The sequence below is a fragment of the Cydia splendana genome, chromosome 11, assembly GCF_910591565.1.
Source record: "Cydia splendana chromosome 11, ilCydSple1.2, whole genome shotgun sequence".
In the NCBI taxonomy this organism is placed as follows: Eukaryota; Metazoa; Arthropoda; class Insecta; order Lepidoptera; family Tortricidae; genus Cydia; species Cydia splendana.
In genome coordinates, this window is record NC_085970.1 from 8,734,107 (window position 1) to 8,762,097 (window position 27,991).

The 27,991-nt window shown below is 38.6% G+C and overlaps 2 protein-coding genes across 2 annotated transcripts in view; one reads left to right on the plus strand and one right to left on the minus strand.

Moving 5' to 3' along the window:
* The window catches only part of LOC134795211 (uncharacterized), an 82,528-nt gene that overhangs the window by 52,888 nt on the left and 1,649 nt on the right, over positions 1-27,991 (minus strand).
* On the plus strand, positions 401-27,957 carry LOC134794775 (lipase 1-like). Its single transcript, XM_063766555.1, has 8 exons — positions 401-551; positions 22,360-22,570; positions 23,139-23,250; positions 23,795-24,035; positions 24,602-24,760; positions 25,281-25,362; positions 26,607-26,725; positions 27,774-27,957. The coding sequence occupies exons 1-8, from the start codon at positions 462-464 to the stop codon at positions 27,954-27,956; spliced, it is 1,197 nt and encodes a 398-aa protein (XP_063622625.1). The 5' UTR covers positions 401-461; the 3' UTR covers position 27,957.

A 27,991-nucleotide genomic window follows, 5' to 3' on the forward strand; every position in this document is an offset into this window, starting at 1 on the left:
AACCAGAGACCATCAGCGACTAGAGTTAGACCAAGAAAAGTCTGCAGAGATTTGATAGCCCAGTCAGTGCAAGTGTTATTTAAAACGTCAAACTTCTATGAAATTATGATGCAAAATCCTGCAGACTTGTCCAGGTCTAACTCTATAAGTGTTTCACCTGTACACATTGACACCACCTGTTGTGCATAAATGACACCTATATTTGTATAATCACTATTATAGATTCACCCGCAGCGTGACGTCACACAATAATAACATTAAACGAGACTGAATGATAAAAACGCCGGCAGGACAAACGCGTGCGCACTCAGCACGCACCGCCTTGACTGGAGCGTTAAAAAAAAAACATTTTAAATACTGGCCACTTACAAACATTTTGACTTTTTTTTTACAGACTGGCGAGTTATAAAGGTTAAACATTTTTTTGAATTTAGAATAAATTTAAAGGGAGTGGAGTGAAAATGTCGTTGGTAAAATTGTTTCTGATTGTGTGTACTAACATGATGTTATGTGAATCCCAAGTGATGAGGAAGGAGGCTACAATGACAGTGGTAAGTGATATATTAATATTACTATTTCGCTTTACTATTACTATTGACCGCTTACTATTGACTTTGTCCGCGTAGCAGTTTAGGGGAATATATCCGATTGAAACAATGGCTTTTAAATACACACGCGCACTGAAATAAATGTTTGCATGCCAGTCACAATAGTTATTTGTTTTACAAGGAGGCAAAGTTGTTGTTCAACCAATCGTGCTCATATTGATAATTTGATACACGAGCAAGCGAAAAATTCCAAACTGGAACCACGAGCGTAGCGTGTTTTTTCATTTTTTCACCACACCAACGCGAAGAAAAATTAGAAAAAATGTAACTCTAAAATATTACCAATCAAATTCAAATGAACGCTTTGAAAATATTAGTCGTTCAAAACCATTAAAAGTCAATTCTACCAGTTAATATCAGGAAACAACTCAAAATCTGCATCAAATTACTTTGCCCCTAGTGTGGATAAAATGCAACTCTCTCATCCGTTATTGACTTGAAGAATAAGGAGACCTTTACGAGCTGACGAGGTGAAAAATATTTTCTACAATGAGATTCGAATTCGTAACTCAAGTTATAAAAAGTGGCACATTTATATAATTCTTTGAGAATGTTATACAATTATGCAATTTTGGCAATAGTTGGCCACTGCATGACTTTAAATGTCATAGATATATTATGTCTAATTTCGTGATATCGTGACATGTCGTTCACAAAATAGCCAAAAATTATGTAAAACATGATCGTTATCCTCTGACCGTATAATGACATACTTATATAAATAAATGACCTACATATATAAATGAGAATCATCAGTTGCAAGTTCAAATTCAAATTTTGCCCGATTAAAAATACTACAATGGCGAACAATTATCATTACCCTGTGACAGTCTCGTGTCAGCAATTATAATTTATACCTATCATAGGTACAGTCAGCATCAATATTTCTTTTTGCTTGTAAATACCATGTTGACGTGTAAAAGTGCCCCTGTGGCTTGTGGCCTAAGTATTTGCTGAATAAATGTTGAAGTTTGAATACATGAAACAACGCGCCAAAAGTACATATCTGCCATTATGGACTACTTTTCAAAATAGGGACGTGTACTCATAGTTTTATACCCCCTTCATAAAACTTTACGGGCCTGATTTTGTTAAATTATGTTTTATCCCTTTCTTACACATACATAAGTCAAAATGACAGATAAAGAAAAACGATTATTAGCTAATTGAGGTTTGTTTCGTAGCGCGTTTATGAATAAGGGGGTTTGTCTTGATCTACTACTTGTGATGCCGACAGTACCATCGTCAACCCAGCTAGTTAAATATAAACTTTATTACAACGACGGAAGGTCCACGAAAGGTCAGTTAAAAGTTGACGATCGTCAACACAGTTAACCGATTGTTTTTATTGCTAAGCTATTTTTAAAACATTATTTTTTGCTATGAAAGAGTTATTGAGTGTGAGAATAATCTTTATCCAGCATTGAAAGTAGGAATAAATATGCTAACCAGGTAAATGAGTCTTAAAAACTCATAAATTATAACTGTTCCTAGTTCCTGTTCCTACTATGTAAAGTTTGTAGTTTATGAAAAATCTTTCTCTTCACTTGTTTTTTTTACACTAGGTACTTGATATACCTACATATAGTTAGGTATACCTAAAAATTTAACTAGCTTTTGAAGGTTCTTTTTTTTTGCCGTAAGCTACGAATTCTTAACTACATAAACTAGAAATTGTTCTATTTTTTTAACGATTGCAGCACCAGCACTTACTTTTATGGGTTTATCCTCATTTTCCCCGCTGTTAGTAGTGCTCCCACCCACACCCGACATTTACTTTTGCCCTGATAAAAAGTTATCTGTGTGTGTCTCTCTAAAAGCTGTATTGGTTTTGACTATTTATTAATTTAAAATGTATTACAAAATAAGGTCAATACAGATAAGGGTGGCATACGGGTAAGTGTGGCTGGTCTTCACATTTTGAAGTGAAAACTTCTTTAGCGGCGCTGTGCACTTTTTGTGATGGGGAAAAAATGTTAAACTCGCGACAGGTCACGTGTCCGTAAGATTCGTAAGACGTAAGACGGACACGTGACCTGGTCGAAAAACTGTTACAATGTCATTGAGTTTTCACTTCTGCCGGCAATCCCAGAGTGCAACCCGTTGTTGTATTTACTTTACTGGCTTCTGTCCACGACTTCTCTTGTGTGATTTGATTTTCCCGGGTCTCTAACTATCTTCATACCAAATTTCATCGGTTTAAGCGTGAAGAGGTAACAGATAGACTGTCAGACTGACGTAGTTACTTTCGCATTTATAATTAGTAGTGATGTAGTAAATCATTTACCTTCACATCAGAATCAGGTAGTAGGTACTTTATTAATGAGATTGAACATATTCTTAAACGATCGTATGATGACAATGAAAATAAGCCTTTAATAGATTAATTAGTGCCCGTGATTAATTCAGGTTCCTACTAAGGGATTCATTAGAACATTCCTTTAGTCATTGTAATACTAATAACCTAACGAGATACTGAGACTACTGAGCACATGAACTGCGCGTGTATGTTCATCAAATCATTTATTCAGCCTCAATTAGACTATTCAAGAACTGGCAATAGGTATTAGATACATTGCTAACTCATCATTCGCCTGCCCTTGTCCCATTTATTTGGGGTCGGCGCAGCATGTCTTTTTCTTCCATACCTCTCTGTCGTCCGTCATCTCATCATTCACTTCCTTTCCCTTTGATATCATCTCTCACACAGTCCATCCACCTTTTCCTCGATTTTCGCTTCCTCGTGCCATCACGCTGCACGATTGTTACGCCATTTAGGGTCCTAGCTAAATTGGTTGTTCAATACTTACGCTATAGAATTTCCAATTTAGGTAGAACCCTAAATGGCATAACAATCCGGTGTGGTGCCTGTACATCCCTCCCCATTCATTCGTAATACCTTCCTCGTCACATGACTTTCATCCCTCCGCTCCACGTGTCCATCATACATTGCTAACTACAGAGTACAATGAATTCAGTCGATCGACCTAATACCGCAATGTAACGAAAATCGCATGCAAGTTCTTGAACCGTCTAACCGGGCTTTAGAGAGAGCGCAAAGCATCTCCGTTTCAGCTTGGACAAATAAAATAGTACTTATGCCTATCCGGCTGTTCTTCAATACTAAGCCAATAAATAATTTCTGATTTCACTAGTTATTTGAGGTAAGAGAGTGTATAAGGGAAGAAGAAGTGGGAGTTGGAAGGGGTAGACCTCGGCGGACTTTCTCTGATCATATCGGGGAAATCCTGATAAAGAAAGGCCAGGTCAAGAGCACCCTAAACCGGCGAGCGTGTATGAGGAATATTATGAAAGTGAAGGAAGCGGAAGAGGTATGTCAGGATCGTAGCAAGTGGAAATCCGTGGTCTCTGCCTACCCCTCCGGGAAATAGGCGTGATTATATGTATGTATGTATGTATGTATATGAGGTAAGGATCTCCTGTATCTGATTCTCGATTGCGAGATAAGCGTTTTTAATAACCCTGGCATGTCATTGTCAATCCGCATGACGTTCCGAGTAACATTTGTCATTTGCAATTCATGCATTTGTTTGGTGGAAAAAACGTGCGACCGATGCACTACTAGCGATTGTCAGATTTAATTATTACAACTGAAGTGGACATAATCACTGCGATGAATTAAAATGGCGAGGAACTGTGGCTAAAAAATAACTGCATTCCCGTTGCCAGGGAGGTTTTGGGATTATACTGAACAACTTTTACCATGGTACCAACCACGAAATCGCGAAAAAAAATATGGCTGTTTCATACATTTTGGCTGGTCCGTTTTCTATGGGAGTGTAATATTTTTCGTTTCTTAAGTTTAGAAACTTTTATAATGATATTATTGATACACCGATCAATTTTTGCTCTAAAACAGCTTGTAGTTTTATGATATCTAGCAGCGCCATCTACAGTGTTGATTTAAATATGGAACTGTGGTGTTCCAAATATGTTTTTATATGAATTGCTGTCATGTCGTTCTGTCACACAATAAATAGTCTTCGGTTAACATGCACGTATTTTATTAATTATAGGTTATGGGCGATTTAAAGTAATAAATACGGGGGGTTAGTCCAGTATTAGATTGCCAGTTTATAGTGTATCGTGTGTGATATATTGTGAGTGTGATCTGTGACAGAAATCCGAAGATGTCGCCACCAAACTATGTGACGAATGTGCCCAAGTTACGTGGCCGAGAGAACTATTGTGAATGGGTTTTCGCTGCAGAGAATTTTCTTATCCTAGAGGGCACGCAGAAGTTTATTACGCGTAAGCCAGAAGCTACGGGTACAGAAGTTGCAGATGACGAAAAAGCCCGTGCGAAATTGATTTTGACAATCGACCCTTACTTGTATGTCCATGTAAAAGGCATCAAAACTACGTTTGAATAATGGACTAAACTCAAAAGCTTATTTGATGACTCTGGTTTCGCCAGAAAAATTACGTTGTTGCGAAATTTAATTTCCATAAGACTCGAAAATTCGACTTCGATGACAGAATACGTAACGAAAATGGTTGAAAATGGTCAAAAATTAAGTGGTACGGGTTTTGCCATTAGTGATGAATGGATCGGCTCGCTATTATTAGCAGGTTTGCCTGAGAAATATTCCCCAATGATCATGGCAATAGAGCATTCCGGCATTTCTATCACGACAGATGCCATCAAAACAAAACTTTTAGACATGGAAGAGAAAAATTCAAATTTGACAAGGAATGGGAACGAGACTGAGAGTGCGTTCGCGAGTACGTCAAGTTACCAATATAACAAGAAGAATAAAACAAAGATTGTCTGTGGTAAACAGGATGGCGGCGAAATGTCAAAAGTCAGAACTGTCAATGTGAAATGCTTTCGATGCAAGGTCCCGGGGCATTATCGAAATCAGTGCCCAAATATCGAAAAAAATTGTACACGTAAACAGTCGAATGCATTCAGTGCTGTGTTTTTAAGTGCCGACTTTAAGAAAAATGATTACTACATTGATAGCGGCGCTAGTACCCATTTTACGGCAAATGAAAGTTGGGTTATGAATGCATCGTACGAGCCGGCTACTCGCGAGATAGTTGCAGCAAATAAGGCATGTATGCCAGTGTTGTGCTCCGGAAACGTACAGATTACGACTGTGACTCCCGACAGTGAGTTCGACATAACTGTTGAAGATGTTTTATGTGTACCGAGTTTAACTACGAACCTGTTATCTGTAAGCCAACTGATAAAGAAAGGTAATAAAGTAGACTTCACTAAGAAAGGTTGTAAGATTTACAACAGAAGTGGACAGCTTGTTGCTACGGCTACTTTGACAAACGGCGTTTACAAATTGAATATGCCAGAAAATACGACCAACGTTGCTATGGCAGTGTCTGCCGAGACTTGGCACCGTCGTCTCGCCCATGTTAACAGCTCATACATGACGAAAATGAAGGATGCAGTGGAAGGTTTCAGTATTAGCGACAAGATTGACATCAGTAAATGCAAGGTATGTTGTGAAGGCAAACAATGCAGACTGCCATTTCCTAATAATTGCAATAGAAGTGACAATTTACTGAATGTTATCCACATGGATATAGCTGGTCCAATGGAAGTGACATCTCTTGGAGGATCACGATATTATTTGCTATTTGTGGATGACTATAGTCGTATGGCATTTATATATTTTTTGAAAGAGAAAAGTCAAGCTCTGGATTGTTTCAAAGAATTTAAAGCTAAAGTTGAGAATGAACTTGACAAAAAGATCAAGATTATAAGGAGTGATAATGGTCTTGAATTTTGCAGCAAGAAGTTCAGCGAGTTCCTGAAGGTAAATGGGATACTGCATCAACGGACGAACCCTTATACGCCTGAACAAAATGGGTTGTGCGAGCGCCAGAATCGTGTGGTGTGTGAGAAGGCTAGATGCCTGTTATTTGACTCCGAGCTACCCACAGAATTCTGGGCAGAAGCATGTAGTTGTGCAGTTTATCTACGGAACAGGACAATAGCTTCAGGATTGAACAACAAAACACCTTTTGAAATGTGGACAGGGACAAAGCCAGACCTAAGTCACCTAAGAATCTTCGGCAGTACTGTCATGGTCCACATCCCCAAAGAGAAAAGGGTGAAGTGGCAGAAAAAGTCTAAGGAAGCTATCCTAATGGGTTACCCAGAAGGGGTCAAAGGATATAGACTTTTCGATCCTGAAAAGAGAACATTTTTCACAGCGAGGGACGTAAAGGTTTTTGAAAAACAAGAGTATTGCCAAATTGAAGTTCAACAACAAACAATACAAAAAGCTGAAGTAGGGTGTCAAAGTTCAGTGGGGGATGAGAGTCCAGATATTTCTAGAACTATGACTGATTCATCTTTTGAGTCAATGAACCCTAGTGAGTATGAGGATGCAGATACCACAACTGAGAGTGTTTCAGTTCCTGAAAATGTTCCTGCTCCTGAGAGAATCGGTCCAGTCCTGAGAACAGCAGAACAAAGAAAAGCACCTGAAAGGTATGGCATTTCAAATCTATGTTCAGATGCTAGCAGGATGGATGATGCCAGTGGTCTTTCACTATCAGAGGCTTTGCGCGGACCAGAGAAAGAGCAATGGAGACAAGCTATGGCAGAAGAGTTGAAAAGTTTCGAAGACAACCAGGCCTGGGAGCTTGTCAGCGTTCCAAAAGACTCTAGTGTCGTAAAGTGCAAGTGGGTACTTAAGAAGAAGTACGATAGTGAGGGCAATGTGCGGTTCCGAGCCAGGTTAGTAGCCAAGGGCTATACTCAGAAGTACGGAGTGGACTATGACGAAACCTTCGCGCCAGTGGTAAGGCATACAACTCTCAGACTTTTATTTGCTTTGTCGGTTCAATTAAATTTAGATATTTCTCATTTAGACGTGACTACTGCTTTCCTGAACGGCTATCTTGAGGAGGATATTTATATGGAGAAGCCAGAAGGCTTTCCTTCATCTGAAGGTAAAGGACAGGTGCTTAAGTTGAAGCGAGCCATATATGGTCTCAAACAATCCTCAAGGGCGTGGTACAGGAGGGTAGATGATTGCTTAACCGAGTATGGTTATACTAGGTCTAAACTTGAACCTTGCTTATATGTGAAAAATGACAATGGTTTGACTGTAGTAGCTCTATATGTCGATGATTTCTTTGTGTTTTCTAATAATGAAGAGGAAACCAAAAGTTTGAAACAGGTACTGGCTTCACATTTTAAATTAAAAGATCTTGGTCAGGTCAAACAGTGCTTAGGTATGAATGTGTGTGTTGATAAAGAACATAATGTAATAACTTTAGATCAGGAGGATTATGTTAACAAGTTGTTGCATAAGTTCAATATGACAGACTGTAACACTGCTCAAACTCCTATGGAGGAAAGATTGAACTTAGATAAAGGTGAGAGCTGTGATACTGAATTACCTTATCAACAACTCATTGGTAGTCTCATGTACCTAGCGGTTTTGACACGGCCTGACATTGCTTTTAGTGTAGGGTATCTGAGCCAGTTTAATAACTGTCATGGTAGAGAACACTGGGCTCATGCCAAACGTGTTTTGCGTTATCTCAAGAAAACAAAACAATATTGCCTCAGGTATAGTAGCGAGTCTGATTCAAAGCTTACCGGGTTTGTTGACGCTGACTGGGGCAGTAATGTTCTTGATAGGAGGTCCTATTCAGGATTTTGTTTCACTTTGTCTGGCAGTGTAGTTTCATGGTGCAGTAAGAAGCAGAATAGCGTGTCCTTGAGCAGTTGTGAATCAGAATATATTAGTATTTCTGAGTGTATTAAAGAAGCTATGTACTTAAGGTCATTGTACCATGAAATTACAAATAAGATGTCATTAATTACAATTTATAATGACAACCAAAGTGCTCTGAAGTTATTGGCCAACCCTGTGTTTCATAATAGGTCGAAGCATGTTGACATACGTTACCACTTTAGTAGGGATATAATAGCTAAAGGTGTGGTAGAAGCAAAATACTTAGCGACAGCTGAGATGCCAGCTGACTTATTAACTAAGAGTCTAGGGTTTGTCAAGCACTTTAGATTTGTTGAGAAGTTAGGACTTGTGCCTAAGTAGTAGGTATGTGTAGTTCTTTTTAAAGCTGTTTTTTTAATGCTGATGATGCTGATGGCTATGCTTAGATATAGTGGGGGTGTAGTTTTATGATATCCAGCAGCGCCATCTACAGTGTTGATTTAAATATGGAACTGTGGTGTTCCAAATATGTTTTTATATGAATTGCTGTCATGTCGTTCTGTCACACAATAAATAGTCTTCGGTTAACATGCACGTATTTTATTAATTATACAGCTCATATGCCATGTGTATGGCAAACGGAAACGTGTACGATGTACTGATAGCCATTATTGTCGGATTACCCTAATGAGGGTGATTACATGCCATCAGTTCAATTGCTGACGAGTAGGAGCAGCCCCGCGTCATGTTAATATCAGTGTCAAGACAGCTCCTTAGAGTCGGAATACGTCAGTCAAATGATGATTGTGTCAAGTAATACGTAATGTTAAGTAGATTGTCAGTTAACGTCGGCTAAATGACATAAGTAGTATGTATGTTTATATTTATTTGAAGTGTGTTGGGGCAGCGATACTCAACCTGCGGCCCGCCGGGCTTTTTTAGTTGGCCCGCCAGGTGATCCCTAACCAACATAACCTATAACCTAGCCACCTGAGCGTCACCTTTAAGCATATATACAAGGTTAACCGTCTTGGCGGCCCTCATGAAAAAAAGGTTGAGTATGGCTGGTCTAGGGGAAAAATGATATCTAATACAAGTTTACTTAGGTATATTTATCGCATTACATTAATTATCATTACGCGCTATTCAGGAAATGAGCAAATTTTAATCTACATAGGTATAATATATACCTATAATATTTCAAGAGTTCCTTCAGATTTTTCAGGATCACATCGAATCAACTGCGAAGTACCTACCCTTTAAATTTCCAAATCGGACCAGCGGTTCTATTCACCGCATTTAGTTTCAATTTGATTAAAAAAAATACCTACACGCAAAATTATTAGTAAGTAAGTTAGCTTAGTAAGTAAAGTATTGTATTTAAGTACCTACAGATTTTAAAGGCAAATTGTACTTCTTTTTGTTTCTTAAAGTACATCCCATATTTTAAACTTGTACGCTGAGATCACTGAACTCCTGTGAAATTCTATTTTGAGTTGAGTTCGTGAAGATATTATCGAATTTTACATCTTTTACGTGATTTTACCTCAACTAAGTAGTGGTTTTAAGTCAAGAACATCCAGCACGTAAATATTTTTCGTACCATTGTTGACATACCTACTTAATTGACCATTGGTATACCTTATTGTAAAGAGATAGCGTTCACCAAAGGTCAGTTATACTGGTTAGTACAATACTGTTAGTTTTTTGTGTGAAAGCTGTAGCCTTTGGCTTGACTTTCAAACCGACTTAATATATTTAGTATTTAGTTATGTTTCTAGAGTTAGCTACTTCTTTCAAGTTTTGCCGTCATGTACATTCAAGTGTAAAAATATGGGTGCATACATGGTATAATAATATACTCCGCCTGGTACTCCATTCCCGTCTTTTCTAGGTCACCTAACTGACACGGGCCTACGTCATCATGCGACAGCGCTATATGATAATATGCGATAGCACTATATATAGCGGGCATGTTGTTGTGACATAGTCCCGTGTCACTCTGGGAATGGAAGACCATGTTTTATTAGACTATGGGTGCATACAACTTACCTACTCAAAAATAGGTCCCATAGTTCCTTATTCGCTGACATAAGAACTATGGGATATATCTTTTAGTATGATGTGATGAGTGCACCCATATTTTTACACTTATCTTAGAGGAGTAGAGGGCGTGCACCCAGTAGATGGTCAGATGTGGTTCAAAATATCACCCAGACTTCGCTCCAGGCAACGATGCAGATAGCCGAAGATCGAGAGGCCTGGAGAGCAGTGATAGGAAGAATACCCCATAGGAGTCACGTCCCTCAGACATGAGGTCACGACCAAGAAGAAGTACACATCTTAGTTTGACTACCATTTCGTATTTATCCCTCTCAATTACTTAAAGATTAGCTGACCCATTGACCTGATACTACCGCAGGTATAACGATATACGGACGAAACCTCCAATTTCACGTGGATCGACACGAAATACTGCACCGCGATAAGGTCTTATTTAAATTGTATTATTGAACAACGTATTAATCGCTAACGGTCACGGAAGCAAGCGATTTTCGATTTTGTACACGCGTATTCACAAACGAAGGCACTCGTGACCATTTCTGAATCATATAACTTTGAAATACGGTCTACAATAGTTTAACAGAGGTACAAAAACGTAGCCCATTCATCTGGGATTCGATGACGTTCAAGGAAACGAATCGATTTTCATACATGCGTATTCACAATAATGAATAATGATATACGTGACTGTTTTTAACTGTAATCCATTGCAATACGGTCTACAATAGCTTACCTGTGATACAATATTCATCTCATCATCTGGGATTCGCTGACGCTCAAGGAAACCAAGCGATTCCGCATGAAATTAAGATATGTGCGTGAACGCAATACGAATGAGGAGTTCGCATGCCGCGCCGCCGGCCGGCGTGTGGTGTGCGTCGCTTTGTGACATAACAGTTTAGCACAGATAACAGTTTTGAATGATTCACGGTTAGTTTCACTAGACTTATATCGACCGGGATATGGACCGTGATTACCTTTGGACAGACCAGCGAGTGTGAACGGGTCGGGTGGTAACGTTGAAAGCGAACGCAGCCGACGCGCACGAATGAGGGTTGAGTGAGTGTTATTTTAAACGTCACAACTTCTATGAAATTATGACGTATAAATAACACTTGCACTGTGTGGGCTATCAAATCCGCTGCAGGCTTTTCTTGGTCCGACTCTAGACCGAGCGCGGTCTACACAACTTTGACACACAACTCACCCGCTACCAGTTACCCGTGAACAAGATGCATGTAACTGCGTTGAAATATCGGAAGCTCGAAAACAATACAAAAGGTAATCACGGTCCATATCCCGGTCGATATAAAGTCTAGTATAGATCAGATGTTGGGTCGGGAGTCAGTTGTGATCAGTATGTCGATATTTATCTCACATTTAATATTACTTATATTTTAAAATACTTACATTTAATGGCAATAGTATTAAGTATGAAAACGAGCGTCAAGAATAAAGAGTTTGCACGCCGCCGGCCGGCGTATGCGTCGCTTTGTGACATGACATAACGGTATAACACAGAAGACGGATCAGTATGACGATATTGTTTCTGAGATATTACTGGCACAGGCATTAGACCTAAGTCTAAATTAAATAGTTATGTTGCCAGCGCTATCGCTGGCATGGTACTTATTTAATCGACTTCTAAAAATTAGGAGGTTACTGTTGTCTGGCTAAGTTATCCTTTATAACAAAAAAATATGGTTGTCTGTAAAGTCGGTTTACGGACGATAATTTTGCGTGATAACGTCATAAGAAAACATTACCATTACATTACGTAACGTTACCATGGAGATCTGTCCACAACGTGACACTTTTTCGTGCATGCTACCGGTGTTCATCGATTTATAAGACGTTATCAGGTCAAAAAAGCATTTTAATGGAAACATTTTTCGAGTCTATCTACGTGAAAGGTGTCTGGAAGAAATATGACCGTCTGTTATATACGTATTTTTCTACTGTGTTATGCTACATACTCGTTACACAGTTAAAAAAAACACCTCATGTGTCATGTGTATGTATGTAAGGATTATAATTATTATGGATTATGCGCAACTCAGTACTCAAAGAAAGCAAGCGGGGTTTTCAAATCGTATGTAGAGGTTACACTACTGTTTCTAAAGATATATTGCGAAGCTATTAAACACTATGTTGAATGGTGATGACACCCATTGTTTTTTATACAAGTTTAAGTTCACGTGCAATTACACTTATCTCTCGGATCATTCACTGATTGCGCTTAGACATGGCCCAATTAACTGTGAGCACGTGCTGAAGACTCGTGTCTATTCAATTTATACCTACAATTGTTTTATTATAACACTTTAAACTCTCGCGTTTTGTACACATATTTAATTACACAAACGGGTCTACCGCGATATAATTTCATTGTTTTTACCTTTAATTAAACTATAACGGGTAGCTGCAAATTCTCTGTCTACCCCGAACATTTTTATAAACTAATTTCGGGTAGTTTAGTGTTGTTTTATTAATATCTCGGTTGACATTTGTTGGGACGTCAGTCTTTCCGTGACCACAGCTGGTGCAACTCAGCTGAAACGTCGGAATTAAAGGTAAAAACAATGAAATTATATCGCGGTAGACCCGTTTGTGTAATTAAATAATTGTTTTATTATCAACATCGTAACCTGCAAAAAACGTTAGAGTCAGACCAGGACAAGTCTGCAACGATTTTGATAGCACACGCAGTGCAAGTGTTATTTTAAACGTCAAACTTCTATGAAATTATGACGTACAGGTAAATAACACTTGCACTGCGTGTGCTATCAAAATCGTGTCTTGGTCTGACTCTAACGTTTTTTGCAGGTTACAATGTTGATAATAACTATAATAAGATGATAATTATAAGACTTTTCTTGGTCCAACTATAAGTATCTGTTTCTGAGCGGCCAGAAAGACTAAGTGCTCACAAACTATTAATATGCACTCTTAAGCCGACTATTGACTAATAGTCCGTCGGACGATATCGGCCGGTCAGTTGTTCGGAACTGTCAATTTTTTTGTTCTAACTGACAGGCCGATATCGTCCGGCGGCCTGTTAGTCAGTGGTCGGCTTAAGGGCCGGTACAGACGGACTGCAGTCCGACTGCAACTTGTATGGGAACTGCACGCCGACGTTGCAGTTGGCAGTTCCCATACAATATGCAGTCGGGTTAGTCGCTTTCGAATTTAATCCGAATGCACCTAACCTAACATATGTTTGTAAGGTCAATGTGGCTAATTCCGTCATAGGGACTATTCCGTCCACTAAGCGTTTTTCTCGAACTACGAACAATATCGATAATTTCGTCGACAAAGCAGCGATTGCTTTTAGTTTCAGCAATTAAAAGCAAATGGTTTTCTTTTCCTCAAATCAAAGAAATATACGCTCTTGGACGGTTTAGCCCCTATGACGGAATTAGCCACATTGGCCTTAGTGGTTAATAGGTACTTTTGGGTGAACAAGCCTTAATTTTGAACCATCTCATAATCATTAATTAACACCTGACAACAGCAAAAATAGCGAATAAAATTCATTAATAGCACCGGGAGCGTGACCACAACCAGTTTGAATCTGATAACTCATTATTAAGAAATCATTAATTGATATAATTGATATCAAACCGTGCTAATTGCGGGTGGCTGTTTGTTAGTAAACAATGGCTATTATATACTCGTAAACGGAATTTTAATGATCATATCGCTTTAGTGTTGCGAAATGTTAAAATGTTGGAGCTTGTATTCTAGGCACATCCGTTATTAAATAATAAATAAATATTTTTTCCTTACACAGATCGAGCTAGCGGTACTAACATTAGTCCCCTGGTAACGAAAGGGTTGATTACCATTGTAATTACCTCTGATCTCCAAAGATAATAATTATATTTATCTAAACATTTAATATGCCAATTTCATATGTTTATATATTTCCGGAGTTGAAATCGGTCACATGTGTATGACAATAATTTTTCTCTTTTTTACGCATTTAACAAACCACCAGAATTATATGATAGCTCTTAAATACATATTAACAATAAGGCTACTTTTTTATACATGTCAATTTTAGAAAAATATAGCCGTCATTATTTCTTATCAAAACCGACATTAATATAAATTATGCTTTTTGATACACTTAACAATTTCCTGGAAAAAAAAGTACCTACGTATCTATGAATGAATAGCCTACCTAACAGAGGTATATATTAATAGGGGTTCAGAGCTCTGATTTAAGTAGGTATTTATAGATATCTATATACATATATACTGTATTTTGCTTACTAAGGGAATAGGTTGTTTTGTGTAAGATTGGCATATAATATTTATTAATTGACCGAGCGTCAGCGAAGGTGTTCGTGGATTTTTTTCAAAATGGCTAAGTCACAGAAGTTTAAGTTATGCTCGCGAGTCTACAACTCGCAGAGCCACTAGTTTAACCTTTTAACCGCCGTAGACTTATATACATATAAGATATACAAAATCGGGCTCATATCGCCGCGGTCTGATAAATAAGTCAAAACTTCGTGTAACTTCGTACCGCCAGCGACACGAGCAAGCTCGATGAAAAATTATATGGCGGTTAAAAGGTTAATAAAGTCTAATTTTAAAGTCAACCGTGTGGACGTACTATATCCACACTATTAACTAGTTCAGGTTAAGGTCCAACCAAAACCAAACAATTTAAAACTTAATTAACATTTACACTGACATACCATATTTTGCAAAGTAGCAAGTAAACAGAACGTGTTAAGTAAGCCTGAAGTAAGCTATTAACTGCATGGTTAACTAACCACTTAGAGCACACTAAGATGCTGGTAGCGTCTTGTATTTTTCCTCATTGGGATTATGTCAGTTGAAGTACAACAGTTACATACAAATCACCAATTGATAAAATACATGTTAAATCGTAGTTGAATGTTGAAACAAAAATATATGGAAAATCGCTGGGTATTCGAAATTACGACATTTCGGAACAATCGCTAGCTTTAACAACTGAATTTGCAATACGATGCGACATGTAAGGCTACAATACATATATTATATGTGTAATTCTGCAGCTGATTGTACGAGTTGCACAGTACAGTCAGGCCTCCGTCACACGCTCAAGGCCACGCGCTATATGCCTACCGCTCGTCGTATCGTCGACGATACAACCGACAGAGGGCCGCCGAACGCCCGCCTGAACGCTCGCACCGCACGTTTCCCGCGCTTACGCTTCGAAATGCCAAAACCACGTAATTATTGTGCAGTAATTGGGTGTAAAAGTCAAAAAACAAAGGAAAAAGCCTATAATAAAGATTCATCTTTTTATGGCGGGCTAAAGGTCCCACCTGAAACGTTTAATAATTATATTGAAGGGTTAGAAAAAGTATTTTTAAATAATTTTGACGACGTAATAATTAACCGGCCGGTAGCACCGTATTACAAATTTTAAAAACCGTTGATTTTCCGTTGCTTTGCTCCTGAGTATTTATTAAAATTATTTACGCGATTTAGGATATTTACAACTATAAAATTTAATAACAGAGAATTCCGAGAAGGGAAAAAATTATAGATCATTATATAAAACTAAAACATATTTGATTGACTAATAAAAAATATGGTTGATCCGCAACATTCGTTTTATTACAATAATCATCATAGGTAGATGCCTACAACCCTAGCGCATTCTTACGATGACGCGTTAGCACGTGACTCGCACGGCGGGCAACACAGTCTCGACTCTTTGTGCGCGTACTTATGGTACATTTCTTCTTGTCCTGAGCAGCAGGTATTATTATTAAGGTTTTGTAGGCTATTATAGCGTAGGTATTTTCGCTTTTCTTTGGGAATGAAGTATCTGTTACGTAGTAACTATTTATTAATCTGTGGTACAGTATTAGATATTCCCTTAAAAACAACATGAAATAAATTAACATGAACTTACTGGATGTATGAAAGAATAATTAAACATAGCAATTAGGCTCGCCTTCAGATTCTCCTGATTAACATGATATAAAAACCTTGACAAGAGAATTGCATACATTATTCGTAATTAAGACATAAATAATATTTAAGGCTCATCATTACCAAACAGGAGAAATAAGGAAGGTTTTGGAGATTTTTTCAAGGTAAAACAACAGACTCCAGTAGCCTACGGTACGCAAGCAATTTCTCGTTCCAAGTGACATACAAATACACATATATGTATATACAAACATGAACGCTGAAAAACTATAATATTAATTATTCTGTAATCAGCTTTTAATAAATAAATAAAAAAGATTTTTAGATTAATTTTCTAGTCGTGTTGAAAAAAAAAGTTATTATTTTTTTTACGACATGCATGGTCACCCTAAAATTAGAATACTAAACTACCGATATTCTGTGTCAAATTGAATGTCATTACTGTCATCACGGTCTGGTTACTTTTGAAAACTCGTATCTCACTCAAGTTTGACATTTTATTTTCTTCGTAATCAAAATGCCATTACGGTTAAAGAGGTTTTATGTTGATTAATTAGGTCCTGTAGGGTGACCATGATTGTTGAGAATTAAATTTGCCCTCACCAAAAAGTAAAAAAATAGGAAAAAGTGTTGTTGTTTCTCCTAAATACGACGGTGATCGATCAATTATCAGTTACTGAGTGTGCAGGATTAGTCCTGCTCACGTCTCATGAATCATCCTGTATATATTTTAAAACGTAAACATTTAGGTGGAAAAATCCGCCATTATAATCATTTTAATAGCTAATAATTATAATACATGTCACTTCCGCACATGAGGGAAATTGAATAAAATGGTGTAATCAGCAACACTCCTAACTGTACATCGGTGGACCTTATTACAAAAGGCGTAAGGTCCACCGATGTACAGTTAACAGTATGGGCGATTGTACAAATAACCGTCAAAAATATTTTTTATACTTACACACTTTTATTGCCGACTGTACTTTCTCTCCTTTGCATGTCTATCAAGTACTTCTCGAGACCTTTCAAATCAACCTAAACTCAATGTGTTTATGTTTTTCCATCGAAGAGTTCCTTTGGCTACCTTCTGACTGCCTCATCAGATCAGCTCCATATTAGCATATTATTGCATAGTCATCGGAAATACGGAAATATGCCAGTTTCAGGCATTTCAGCTCAATAAGACACTGGGAAGTGGTTCAAATTTAAGGGTGGTAGTATATTATTCCACCTATCGCAATGCACATTGGACCAAGAAATTGGACAAGTGGAAAATAATTGAAGCACATAATTACCTATCTATCTATCTATCTAAACCTTTAAACGAGCAATTCTTGTTTATTTATTTGTATAAATTCTGGTCTCAAAGGCGGTGGGCGCGTGGGGGTAGTACGATAATGTATTATTACTTCACAGCTAAACCAGTATGCTACCATTGCTACCAGTGCATGAAATAAACATTAGGACTCGTTAACCATACTAGTGCCTACTATACTAAATGTTTAAAACTTCAGTACTAAATGTTTAAAAGAACTAATTGCTATTTTTAATTCAAGGGAGCGATATGAAAGTAAAAAGAAACCGTTTAAATCTTTATTCAAGTCAAACTAGGCCGGCTTCAACCCTACATATCTGACCTGAGAAGATTTAGCCCAATATGGGACCGGCAACAAACTCAGAAGGACAAATCTTTTCAAAACAAGTTAAAACAGCACATAACACATCATTTCTTTATTTCACAAAAGTAAGCTTCTAATGAAACATAAGAAATCAAAATAACACTTGAAATAAAACTAAATGGTTAAAGAACGCGGGATTCTATAAGCTATCAGAATAATCCTTCAGGTATAAACCTTCAGGAACGTAGCGAGTTAGGCACGAGGTTGGCTAACGAGTACGTCCGATCTCTAGCGCGGTCCGATCAAGAAGAACTACCAGCGGCGGAGCCTCTCCGCTCCCGCCTCAATCAAGTTGGCAAACCTGCTCGACCAGTCTACCAACATACCGACAAAAACGCCAACTCGTGCCTACGCTCACTGGAGAGAAACCTCTCGACGTTCCAAAGCCTTCTACCTGTCATCTCAGTTCAACAACACGCCAATAGATGGCGTTACTCTCTACGCAACTTTATTTCAACAATGCGCCAATAGACGGAGTTACTCTCTACACAACTTTATTTATTTTGTTACAACCAAATAATACGTAGCTCAACATTGCTAATCGATTTTATACAGGCGTCTAAAATAATGAACTATAAAGCTGCAATACGTCTTTCTGGTGTCAGGGTGCGACATATATATATTTCGGGGATCTCGGAAACGACTCTAACGATATCGATGAAATTTGCTATATGGGGGTTTTCGGGGGCGATAAATCGATCTAACTAGGTCTTATCTCTGAGAAAACGCGCATTTTTGAGTTTTTATATGTTCAGCAAAGCTCGGTCTCCCAGATATTATACCCTTAAATACCTTAAAAACTACTATAAAATTACAAATCTTTGTAATTTTATTACTAACTACTTACCCTTTTATTAAATACTTTTTTATTACCTTGAACACGTAATTATCGTAAGTATTCAATATCAATAATTCAAGTCTTAGTCATCGCACGTTTGCACTTACATATCAATATTATCATTAACATTAATGACTCGGTACCATTATGCCGTTTATAGAAATTTAGGCCTAGGTACTCAGGGTTAGCAACTTGAACTAATCACAAGGCAATTTATAGGTATAAGGTATGCCCTGGATTTGTGGCTCTGGTTAGCCCTGACCGTTGTTTCTAAAGGTGGGTTTAGACAAAACGACATATACATAATTTTATGATAAAAAGCTTTTTACCAATAAACTAATTAAATAATGACTAGTTACAAAATATCGTAAAAAATCAAAGGGGCTAACATCGTCAAACTCTTATTCCATACAGTTATATAGGTACCTCATATAGGTAGGTACAGGTACATATAGGTCAAGTTACCCACTGAGGACAGGAATAAAGAGAAAAGCGTGCGAATTCGCTTCCAATGTAAAGACCACCTAATCATTTATTATTGACGTGATAACGTCCTATAAATCGATGAACACCGGTAGCATGCACGAAAAAGTGTCACGTTGCATGTGCTGGAGTTGCTGGACAGATCTCCATGGTAACGTTGTGGATAGATCTCCAAGGTGACGTTACGTAATGTAATGGTAATGTTTTCTTATGACGTTATCACGCAAAATTATCTTCCGTAAACCGACTTTACAGACAACCATATTTTTAATTAGAAAAAGCCTAACCATTAGGGTTATGTCAATAAATCAAACGGGTTTGAGGGAGGTAAACTGCATTAATGAGGTCGCCCAAGGTGAGGGCACTTGCCAACCGTGACCTACGAAAATCTGCTTCTAGCTTTACTCATTTATCTAGGTCTAGGGAATCAAGGGTAGTAATACTTATGAATAGAATACCTATATCGAAATATACACTGAGGTATAATGTAAACTAGAGACGACATCTCGAACAAAATGTTTTCGCACTTCATAGAAGTGCATGCACATCTCTGCTTTTAGTACGTCATCGACCACTGACGAGATGCCACAGATGTACAGAAAATATTAAAATAAATAAAAATTAAAAAATGCCTTCGTACTTATCGAAAAGTTGCAACAATAGGACAAGAAAATATAATAAAAGCGATGGAATAACATTTCACCGGCAAGCAATCGAATAACTGTTGATTTACGATACTTTAGTTTATCACGAAACGTCACTTTCTTTCGAACATTCGCGGCTGGAAGCCATTTTCTTCGGCGCAAAGATTAATTTTCTCAGATGTGACACAGTCGTACCTAGTGTACCTACCTACGAAATGGTTGTATACGTTCAAATACGTTGTTGGTTAATTGCACAAAAGTTACGAAATATATATAATATATATTTTTCTCGTTATTTATTGAATGTTTTAGTTATAATAACGTATTTTATAATATATTTATGTTACATTGAGGGTGGTAAGTGCAAAATTGTTACCGAGAATCGAATAGAAAATGTGATGAATGATGAATCGTTAAAAAATTGAATATAGTCCGTGATACAAGTAATGTAATTAGAATATTGTATAGAAATAATATTTTAGGAAAGAATCCTCGTTTTCACCCGTGCGATATATAATAAAAGTTATAAAAAAGGTAAATTATATTCAAGTTTGCGTTTTAGTAGTTGTTCCCATTAGAAAAGTTGCTCGGTATCACCTATATATTCACGTCGTATAATATTGCAGGTCATTAAAAAACCGGGCAAGTGCGAGTCGGGCTCGCGCACGAAGGGTTCCGTACCATAATGCAAAAAACAGCAAAAAAAAAAACGGTCACCCATCCATGTACTGACCCCGCCCGACGTTGCTTAACTTCGGTCAAAAATCACGTTTGTTGTATGGGAGCCCCACTTAAATCTTTATTTTATTCTGTTTTTAGTATTTGTTGTTATAGCGGCAACAGAAATACAGCATCTGTGAAAATTTCAACTGTCTAGCTATCACGGTTCGTGAGATACAGCCTGGTGACAGACGGACGGACGGACGGACAGACGGACGGACGGACGGACAGCGAAGTCTTAGTAATAGGGTCCCGTTTTACCCTTTGGGTACGGAACCCTAAAAATAACCCTGTACGTAGGCAGAATATGAGCAGTTGTCATAACAGTTTCGCCTCTGGCCTAGATACGCTTATTCTTCACCTTAGTGACAGACGTCAAACGCCGAAAATGGCGCACACAATTTGTTCGAGATGCCGACTCTAGCTCATACCTCAATGGAAATATATACAAAATATGCTCAAAATGATATTTCATTTGCTAACCAACTTTAAAACCTCGAAGGAAGGGGTTATCGATTCGTCCGGGACGTTTTTATTTGCTTAGATGGTATTTTTTTTCGAATTATTGAAAACGTCTAGACCGATTTGAGATTCTTCACAGATGCTCTAAAATTAAAAAATAAATTTACTCCGCGTGTAATCCTCAATGGCTCTTTTAGAAGTCAATCGCGTGACATCAAATCGGGATCTGAGCATGAAGGGGCATTGAAGAATTCCAAAGAACTCTTCAAATATATATTATACGGGCTTCAAATACACCTATTTGGTTTCCGAAAGGCACGGTTCTTTTTGTTTTTTTTTTGTTAAAACTTTAAAAGTGAAGGGTTCAACTACTAGAGAAAGACAAATTACACACGTGTAGTAAATTTAAATATCTGCCTGCTGACTCTTTTAAGAAACAAATGATAGTACCTACTATACTCACAAAGGATGAACTTAATCATCATCTCGTGATGCGACAACAACGCTAATTCCTAACATTGTTGTAGATACTAGAGAAAACAGTACATTCTTACGATGACACGAGCCTACATATAAGTGGTGACCTTGCATTGGTGCATAATACGCTTCGTCATTATTTAATGAAAACTTAGAGAATAATAAACAACCGCTTTCAAAACAGTAAAACTAATTGTTTAGAAAATTGCTTGTTGTTCTCTTATGTGGAAATAATCACGTTTATTAACATTCAATGTTGTATTTTTCGAATAATGACATGAAATAACCAAAATAGTAGAACCTACAAATCACGAACCTAACCTAACCATCTCTCTCCTTCTTTCGCTTTGGTAATAATTATCCCCATCTGATGGGATCTGCCTTCTTTGTCTGGTCCTTCCTCTTTACTCTGTTTGATGTATTCAGAAACATTGCAGGGCTCAAGATCCTTCTTGATGATTGAATTCATTCGCTTCGGCCTTCCGCTCCCTCTGGCTCCGAGGATTTTGAAGTATTCAATACATGTTCAGGATATATCCACTTTACATGCTCATTATCAACATTCATCTTAACCGGCTCTTCTGTAGGTTGTCGGCACGTACTTTGAGGCTTCCGCAATTCGTACCTATACCACCGCTATAACCAGAACTATTTCAATCTAATTGTACGAGAAATGTATTACTTTTTTACGTTCAAGTCATTCCCGCGCTCAACCGCCTCTCTAAAAATATTTTAGTTTAACTTTTTTTCTTTTTTTTTCAGCCACAACTCATAACGGCAGCCGGCTACCCAACAGAGAAGCACCGAGTGCGAACAACCGACGGTTACATCCTTCAAATGCACAGAATACCAACCGGGAGGCGATCAGCGCGGCGGTCGGACTCGTCCAAGGGGAAGAGGGCTGTCCTAGTTGTCCATGGACTTTTGGGGTGCAGCGGGGACTTCGTCATTATGGGGCCTGAGAGAAGTCTCGGTAAGATTCGAACATCAGACCTGCTAGCATGAGTTGCGTTCTCGCGCGCGACTCCATTCATCTTGCGCGACTTCAAGTATCGCGCGCGAGTCAACTCATGCTAGACGATGAGATGGTTACATCCTGTAGCAAACGACTTAAAAAAGCGAAAGAGCTCTGCTAGTTACTGCAGCACTGATAGTTAATACTTCATGTTATTACCTTCGCGTTTTGTACGAAGGCGCAGAGCAAAGATAATATATAAATATCTATCAAACACTCGTTGTGTGTGACACATCCATGGACAGGTCTTCGTCCATCACTTCCATCCTTCTTCCATCAGTCGACTTCTTTTCTTTCTTTTTTTTTCTTTAGCATACGACATATGGAAAAATGGAAATCGATTCTGAGCGCCCTATAATGTGCCTGATGAGGGATAACAGGATACCAACATCGTCATCATATGACAACTATTTCAGTTCTTTGTTCCCAAAGTTCCTTCGGCTGTTATTATGAGGATGTTTTTTTCTTAAATAACACCTAAAATAATAATCTTCTGCTTATGAATTAAAATGTATTTTCTTTTCAGGCTTCCTCTTAGCTGACGCCGGCTACGATGTATGGCTGGGAAACCTCAGAGGCAACCTGTATACGTCACATCAGAACATGACGAGAAACAATCCAGCCTTCTGGGAGTACAGGTTAGCGAGATTGACGTTTCCCGGATAAAACCGACTAAGGTCAATGTGGATAAGACCGGCGTATGAATTTATTTGTTGGGAAGACCGTCATAGGGCAAGAAGTCTTATTTGTATACGTGCATCGCTCAGACACCAGTCCGAAAGGCAGTGCTTCGCTTCTTCTGCTCAACCGTCTGTATAGTCGTATCATCGAGAGCGTGGAATTGCATATGTAGTAGTATTGTTTGTTTACAGGCATTCTATATTTGAATTTTCTATTTTCTTGTACTATCAGCATACAACCACTACAAATGCAATTCCATCTTCTCGATAATTCAACTATAAGTGAAGTACGTGTAGGTATGTACAAACGAAAGAGAAGCGTCGAAAGAACATGTAGACGGAGACGGTCTTACCTTATAGACGGTCTTGTTTAAATAGGTACACTAGGTATAATTTGGGGTAGGTCGATCTGAGGAAGATCGTCCCCAAATAACGTGGCAACCTAATAGCCAAACACGCATAATGCTTATATAACAAATTTGACGTAGCTCCATAATTTCAGCTTCCACGAACACGGCAAATACGACATACCAGCTATGATAGACAAGATTCTCAACGTGACCGGGCTACCTAAGATCATGTACGTGGGCTACTCCATGGGGACCACCAGTTTCTTCACGATGATGGCCCAACGGCCGGAGTACAACGAGAAAATCATCGCCATGGTTGCCTTGGCACCGGCAGTGTATCTGGACAACGTCAGGCCTTTCACTGACTTGTTTATCAAGACCATTAATGTTCCTGTAAGTCATCTGGTTGCCCTCATTCTTTTCTAGATCTCGGGCGTCTTTAACTGGCCGTAGCAGAAACCCGGGATAATGCTAGAATCGAACCAAGCATAGGATATCTTGTACAGATAAGACACCCAATAAAATATTATGATGTTCAATGTCGCGGAGATTTAGGTTTTTTTTCTATTTCCTAACCAACTTATATCTGTTAAACTAATGATTACCATACCGCATCGTTTCATTTGAGCGTATTTTTATTATTATTGAATACCTTATCTCTCGATGTAGCTGAGCCTGTAATTAACGTGATAGCAATGCTATAAGTTTGTAATCGCTGCCACAGTAAGAGTAGGATGATTCTAAACCTATTATTACACAACGAAACGCGCAAAAATAACCTTTGTCACAGAGCCATAAGTGTCATATCTACTCAATGAATTTTTAAATCCCTTGTCTGTAAATTTCTAATGAATACATTCGTATCGTATAGGTTTTATCGCGCAGGTCACTCCATCCATACATTATTACATTACAGTCTGAGCGAATCTCATCTTAACATTATTTTGTCTATTCCCCAGGCCACAATGCGTCAGCGCGGCCTAATATCAGTGAATATACAGCAGGACTTTATGAATACTATCCTCGGAAACCTGTGTAACTCGCGGGACCCTCGCCAGGACCTGTGCCTACAGATAGTCTACACAGTCGTGGGTGACGATTATGAGCAGAATGATCCAGTGAGTATTCATGTTCATAGTTCAGCCGAAACAAATCTAAATACCTGCTGGACAAAGACTTTAAGGACCCGCGATGACCGGCCAGTATATAATTTACATTTCTAAATGGTAGAGATAAACTATTTTAAAAGTGTGTGACCCTGCAGAGTAGGTACAATTCCACGTTTTATGTAATCTTAAGGGCCCCACAGATTACCAGTTGGCCGGACGATATCAGCCTGTCAATTAATCGCAAAAGGTGACAGTTCCGAACAACTGACAGGCTGATATCGTCCGGCGAACTGGTAATCTGTGGGCCCCCTTTAAGGGGCTGTATCGGCCTGTCAGTTGTTCGGAACTGTCAAAATTTTGTTCTAACTGACAGGCCGATACCGTGCGGCGGACTGTTCATCAGTGGGCCGTTTTATAGACACAGCGCACACGACACGGCATCACTCATCTTAACAATTGAATATTTGTGCCATTGTTATTTTTCTTTGCAAGTATGTACGTGATTATGATTATCCACTATTTTTCGCAGATGATGTCAAGCGTTATCATGGTCAGAATGCAACCGGCCTCGTGGCGACAACTAGAACACTTTGCCAAAATCGCTATGTCCGGTACGTATACGCATCTCTATATATTTTCACAACAAAGCAATTAGTTTCTGCGTGTGTACCCTAGGACCAAAAGGAGCCATGGCCCAGAGCGGCGGGCTACGAAGGGTGGCTACGAGTTGGCAAATAGGCATAGGGCGCCACATCTTAAAACATGCTTCTGGCAAAAAGGAGGCCCAGAGCGGCGGGCTACGAAGGGTGGCTACGAGTTGGCAAATAGGCATAGGGTGCCACATCTTAAAACATGCTTCTGGCAAAAAGGACTATGTTAATTCTCTTTGCTCCTACGAGGGTCGCACTGAAAGATTCGGGAATGGGACACTTAGAAATAACATAATAGAAACAGGCATATAATTTATAAAAATGTAACTCTTTATAAAACTTTTAAGGTATATTCCATTTGGTTGTCATTTGTATTTAAGAATTACTGGCAATTTGAAAATTGTATGTCGAACATTATTTGAATTTTTGGCCAAGTGATTTTTCGGATCATATTTTTAAACGGTTTTCAATATGCCCTCAGCGAACAAATAAAAGTTACAATGGGCTTCTGTTATTTTTTTATGAACTAGAGTTCATCGTACGCTCGTTTGCAGTTAAAATTAAATATGAAAGTCACTTTCATTTTATCCCATGGGTGATCTTAAAGAAGCATGTCATTCCAAAGCGACGTCAAAAATTAAAATCGCATTTGTGCTGTTAATTAAAAAGACTGCCAAAAAAGTTGCATATCGGCAGATTTCGACATTCCTAAATATTCATATGACAACAGTAAAAAAATCTTTTATATATATATATATATATATGTAAAAAAACTTCAATTCCGTTGGCTACTCCACGAATTTCATACAAAACCACTAAGGCCCCAAAATCGCCATACAAAAAGGACTTTGGGATTATGAGCCGTGTGCATTACAGAATGATTACTTTCAAAAGAAAATTTATATGCGTGGTCAGTTTGAGTTTAAGTATGTATTAAAATAAAGATTGACCGTCTAGATGCGACAGTTTTCTCTATTCCCGACATTTTCAGTGCAACCCTCGTAGTGAAGACGCAGCCCTATGGGCCAAGTCATTGGATATAGTTATATTTTAAGCGACTCGAATCTTGCCATAGGACTAAATAAATGGTTAGTTTCATTTGCACCCGGCTTACTATCGAAAATCAGGCCTATATCTATATCAGGCCTTTCTTCCCGCTCTTTTAACGATTATATGCGTTTAACAAAAACTTATTTATTTCCCAGGCGTTTTCACGTCATGGGAGAACGGGCTGTATGGCGACGTGAAGCCGTACGACCTGACCAACGTTAAAGTGCCGGTCACGTTGCTCTACGGTCTGAATGACCAACTGACGGAGAAAAATGTAAGTATATTCTTTGCGAATTTAGTTTATAATTATACAGACATGATTCTCTAACTTTGTCAAGTATATCATCATCTTGTCCCGGCTTTTTGCCCTGGCTCATGGGCCAGATGGCGTCCGCATGGCAACTAATCTCAATAATTGATGTGGGTAAAGGGACTGCCATCCATTTGACTTTCCAACCATAGGGGAAACTAGACCTCATTGGGCTTAGTCCGGTTTCCTCACAATGTTTTCTTTCACCGAAAAGCAATTGGTAAATATCAAATTATATATTGTACATAAGTTCCGAAAAACTCCCCTTCTCCCCTATTGTATATACTGGATGTAGCAACAAGGCCACCAAGTGGCGAATCGCGAAATAAAAGTCTACTCTACTACTAGTTTAGCGGTGTGACTCAATCCAGCCAATCGTGCAGTCTAACGCAACTAGTTGCGACCAATAGCGCGCGTGATGCGAACTCATCAACCAATCGCGCGCGTGATGCGAACTCATCAACCAATCGCTTTGTACCGGTGTCACACCGCTGTACTGGCCCCTGTCATGCCTCATTATTATTGTCCTTAAAGCCAGTCCCTAGATATCTATGTCAATGCGGGTACCGTACCTTTTAAGCGTAATACTACCTGCACTACTGTTACGAGTCCCACTCCATAAGGCTGTGCAACGACCTGACTCGCCACTTAGTTTTGCGGCAAGTATAGTTTTGTAACCAATAATATTGACAAAGGGTGCATCGTCTACCGAGTAAATAGTAATGGCGTTCTAGTATTCATAAGAAAGTACATCAATTTGAGCAGCAGCATCTGGAAGACCTAGATGCTAAGCGTCATATCCGCAAGACGCGACCTAAGCCCTCCTACACAACCCGCAACTCGACTGGACAACTCCATTGCACATCGTGTGACCGCATCTTCCAGTCAAAGTTTGGTTTTGCAAGCCACATTAGGGCATTTCATAATCCGGAAAAGAATTGTTGATGGAGTCACCATTGCCAGATACGGCAAGGAAGAGCAAAAAAAAACTAATCCCTAACTTTGTTCACAGCAAATCATGCGTCTAGCTGCAGTATTGAACAGCACAGGCATGCTAGAAGACGTCCGGCCCGGCTGCAACTGGCCCAAATTCAACCATCTCGACTTTGTGTTCGCTAAAGATGTGGGGAAATTGTTGAACAAGCCTTTGATCAAACATATCAATCAATTATATGAGAGATATAGTCAATCATGAATATTTTGTTTTATTTTATCCTGTAAAACAGTGGT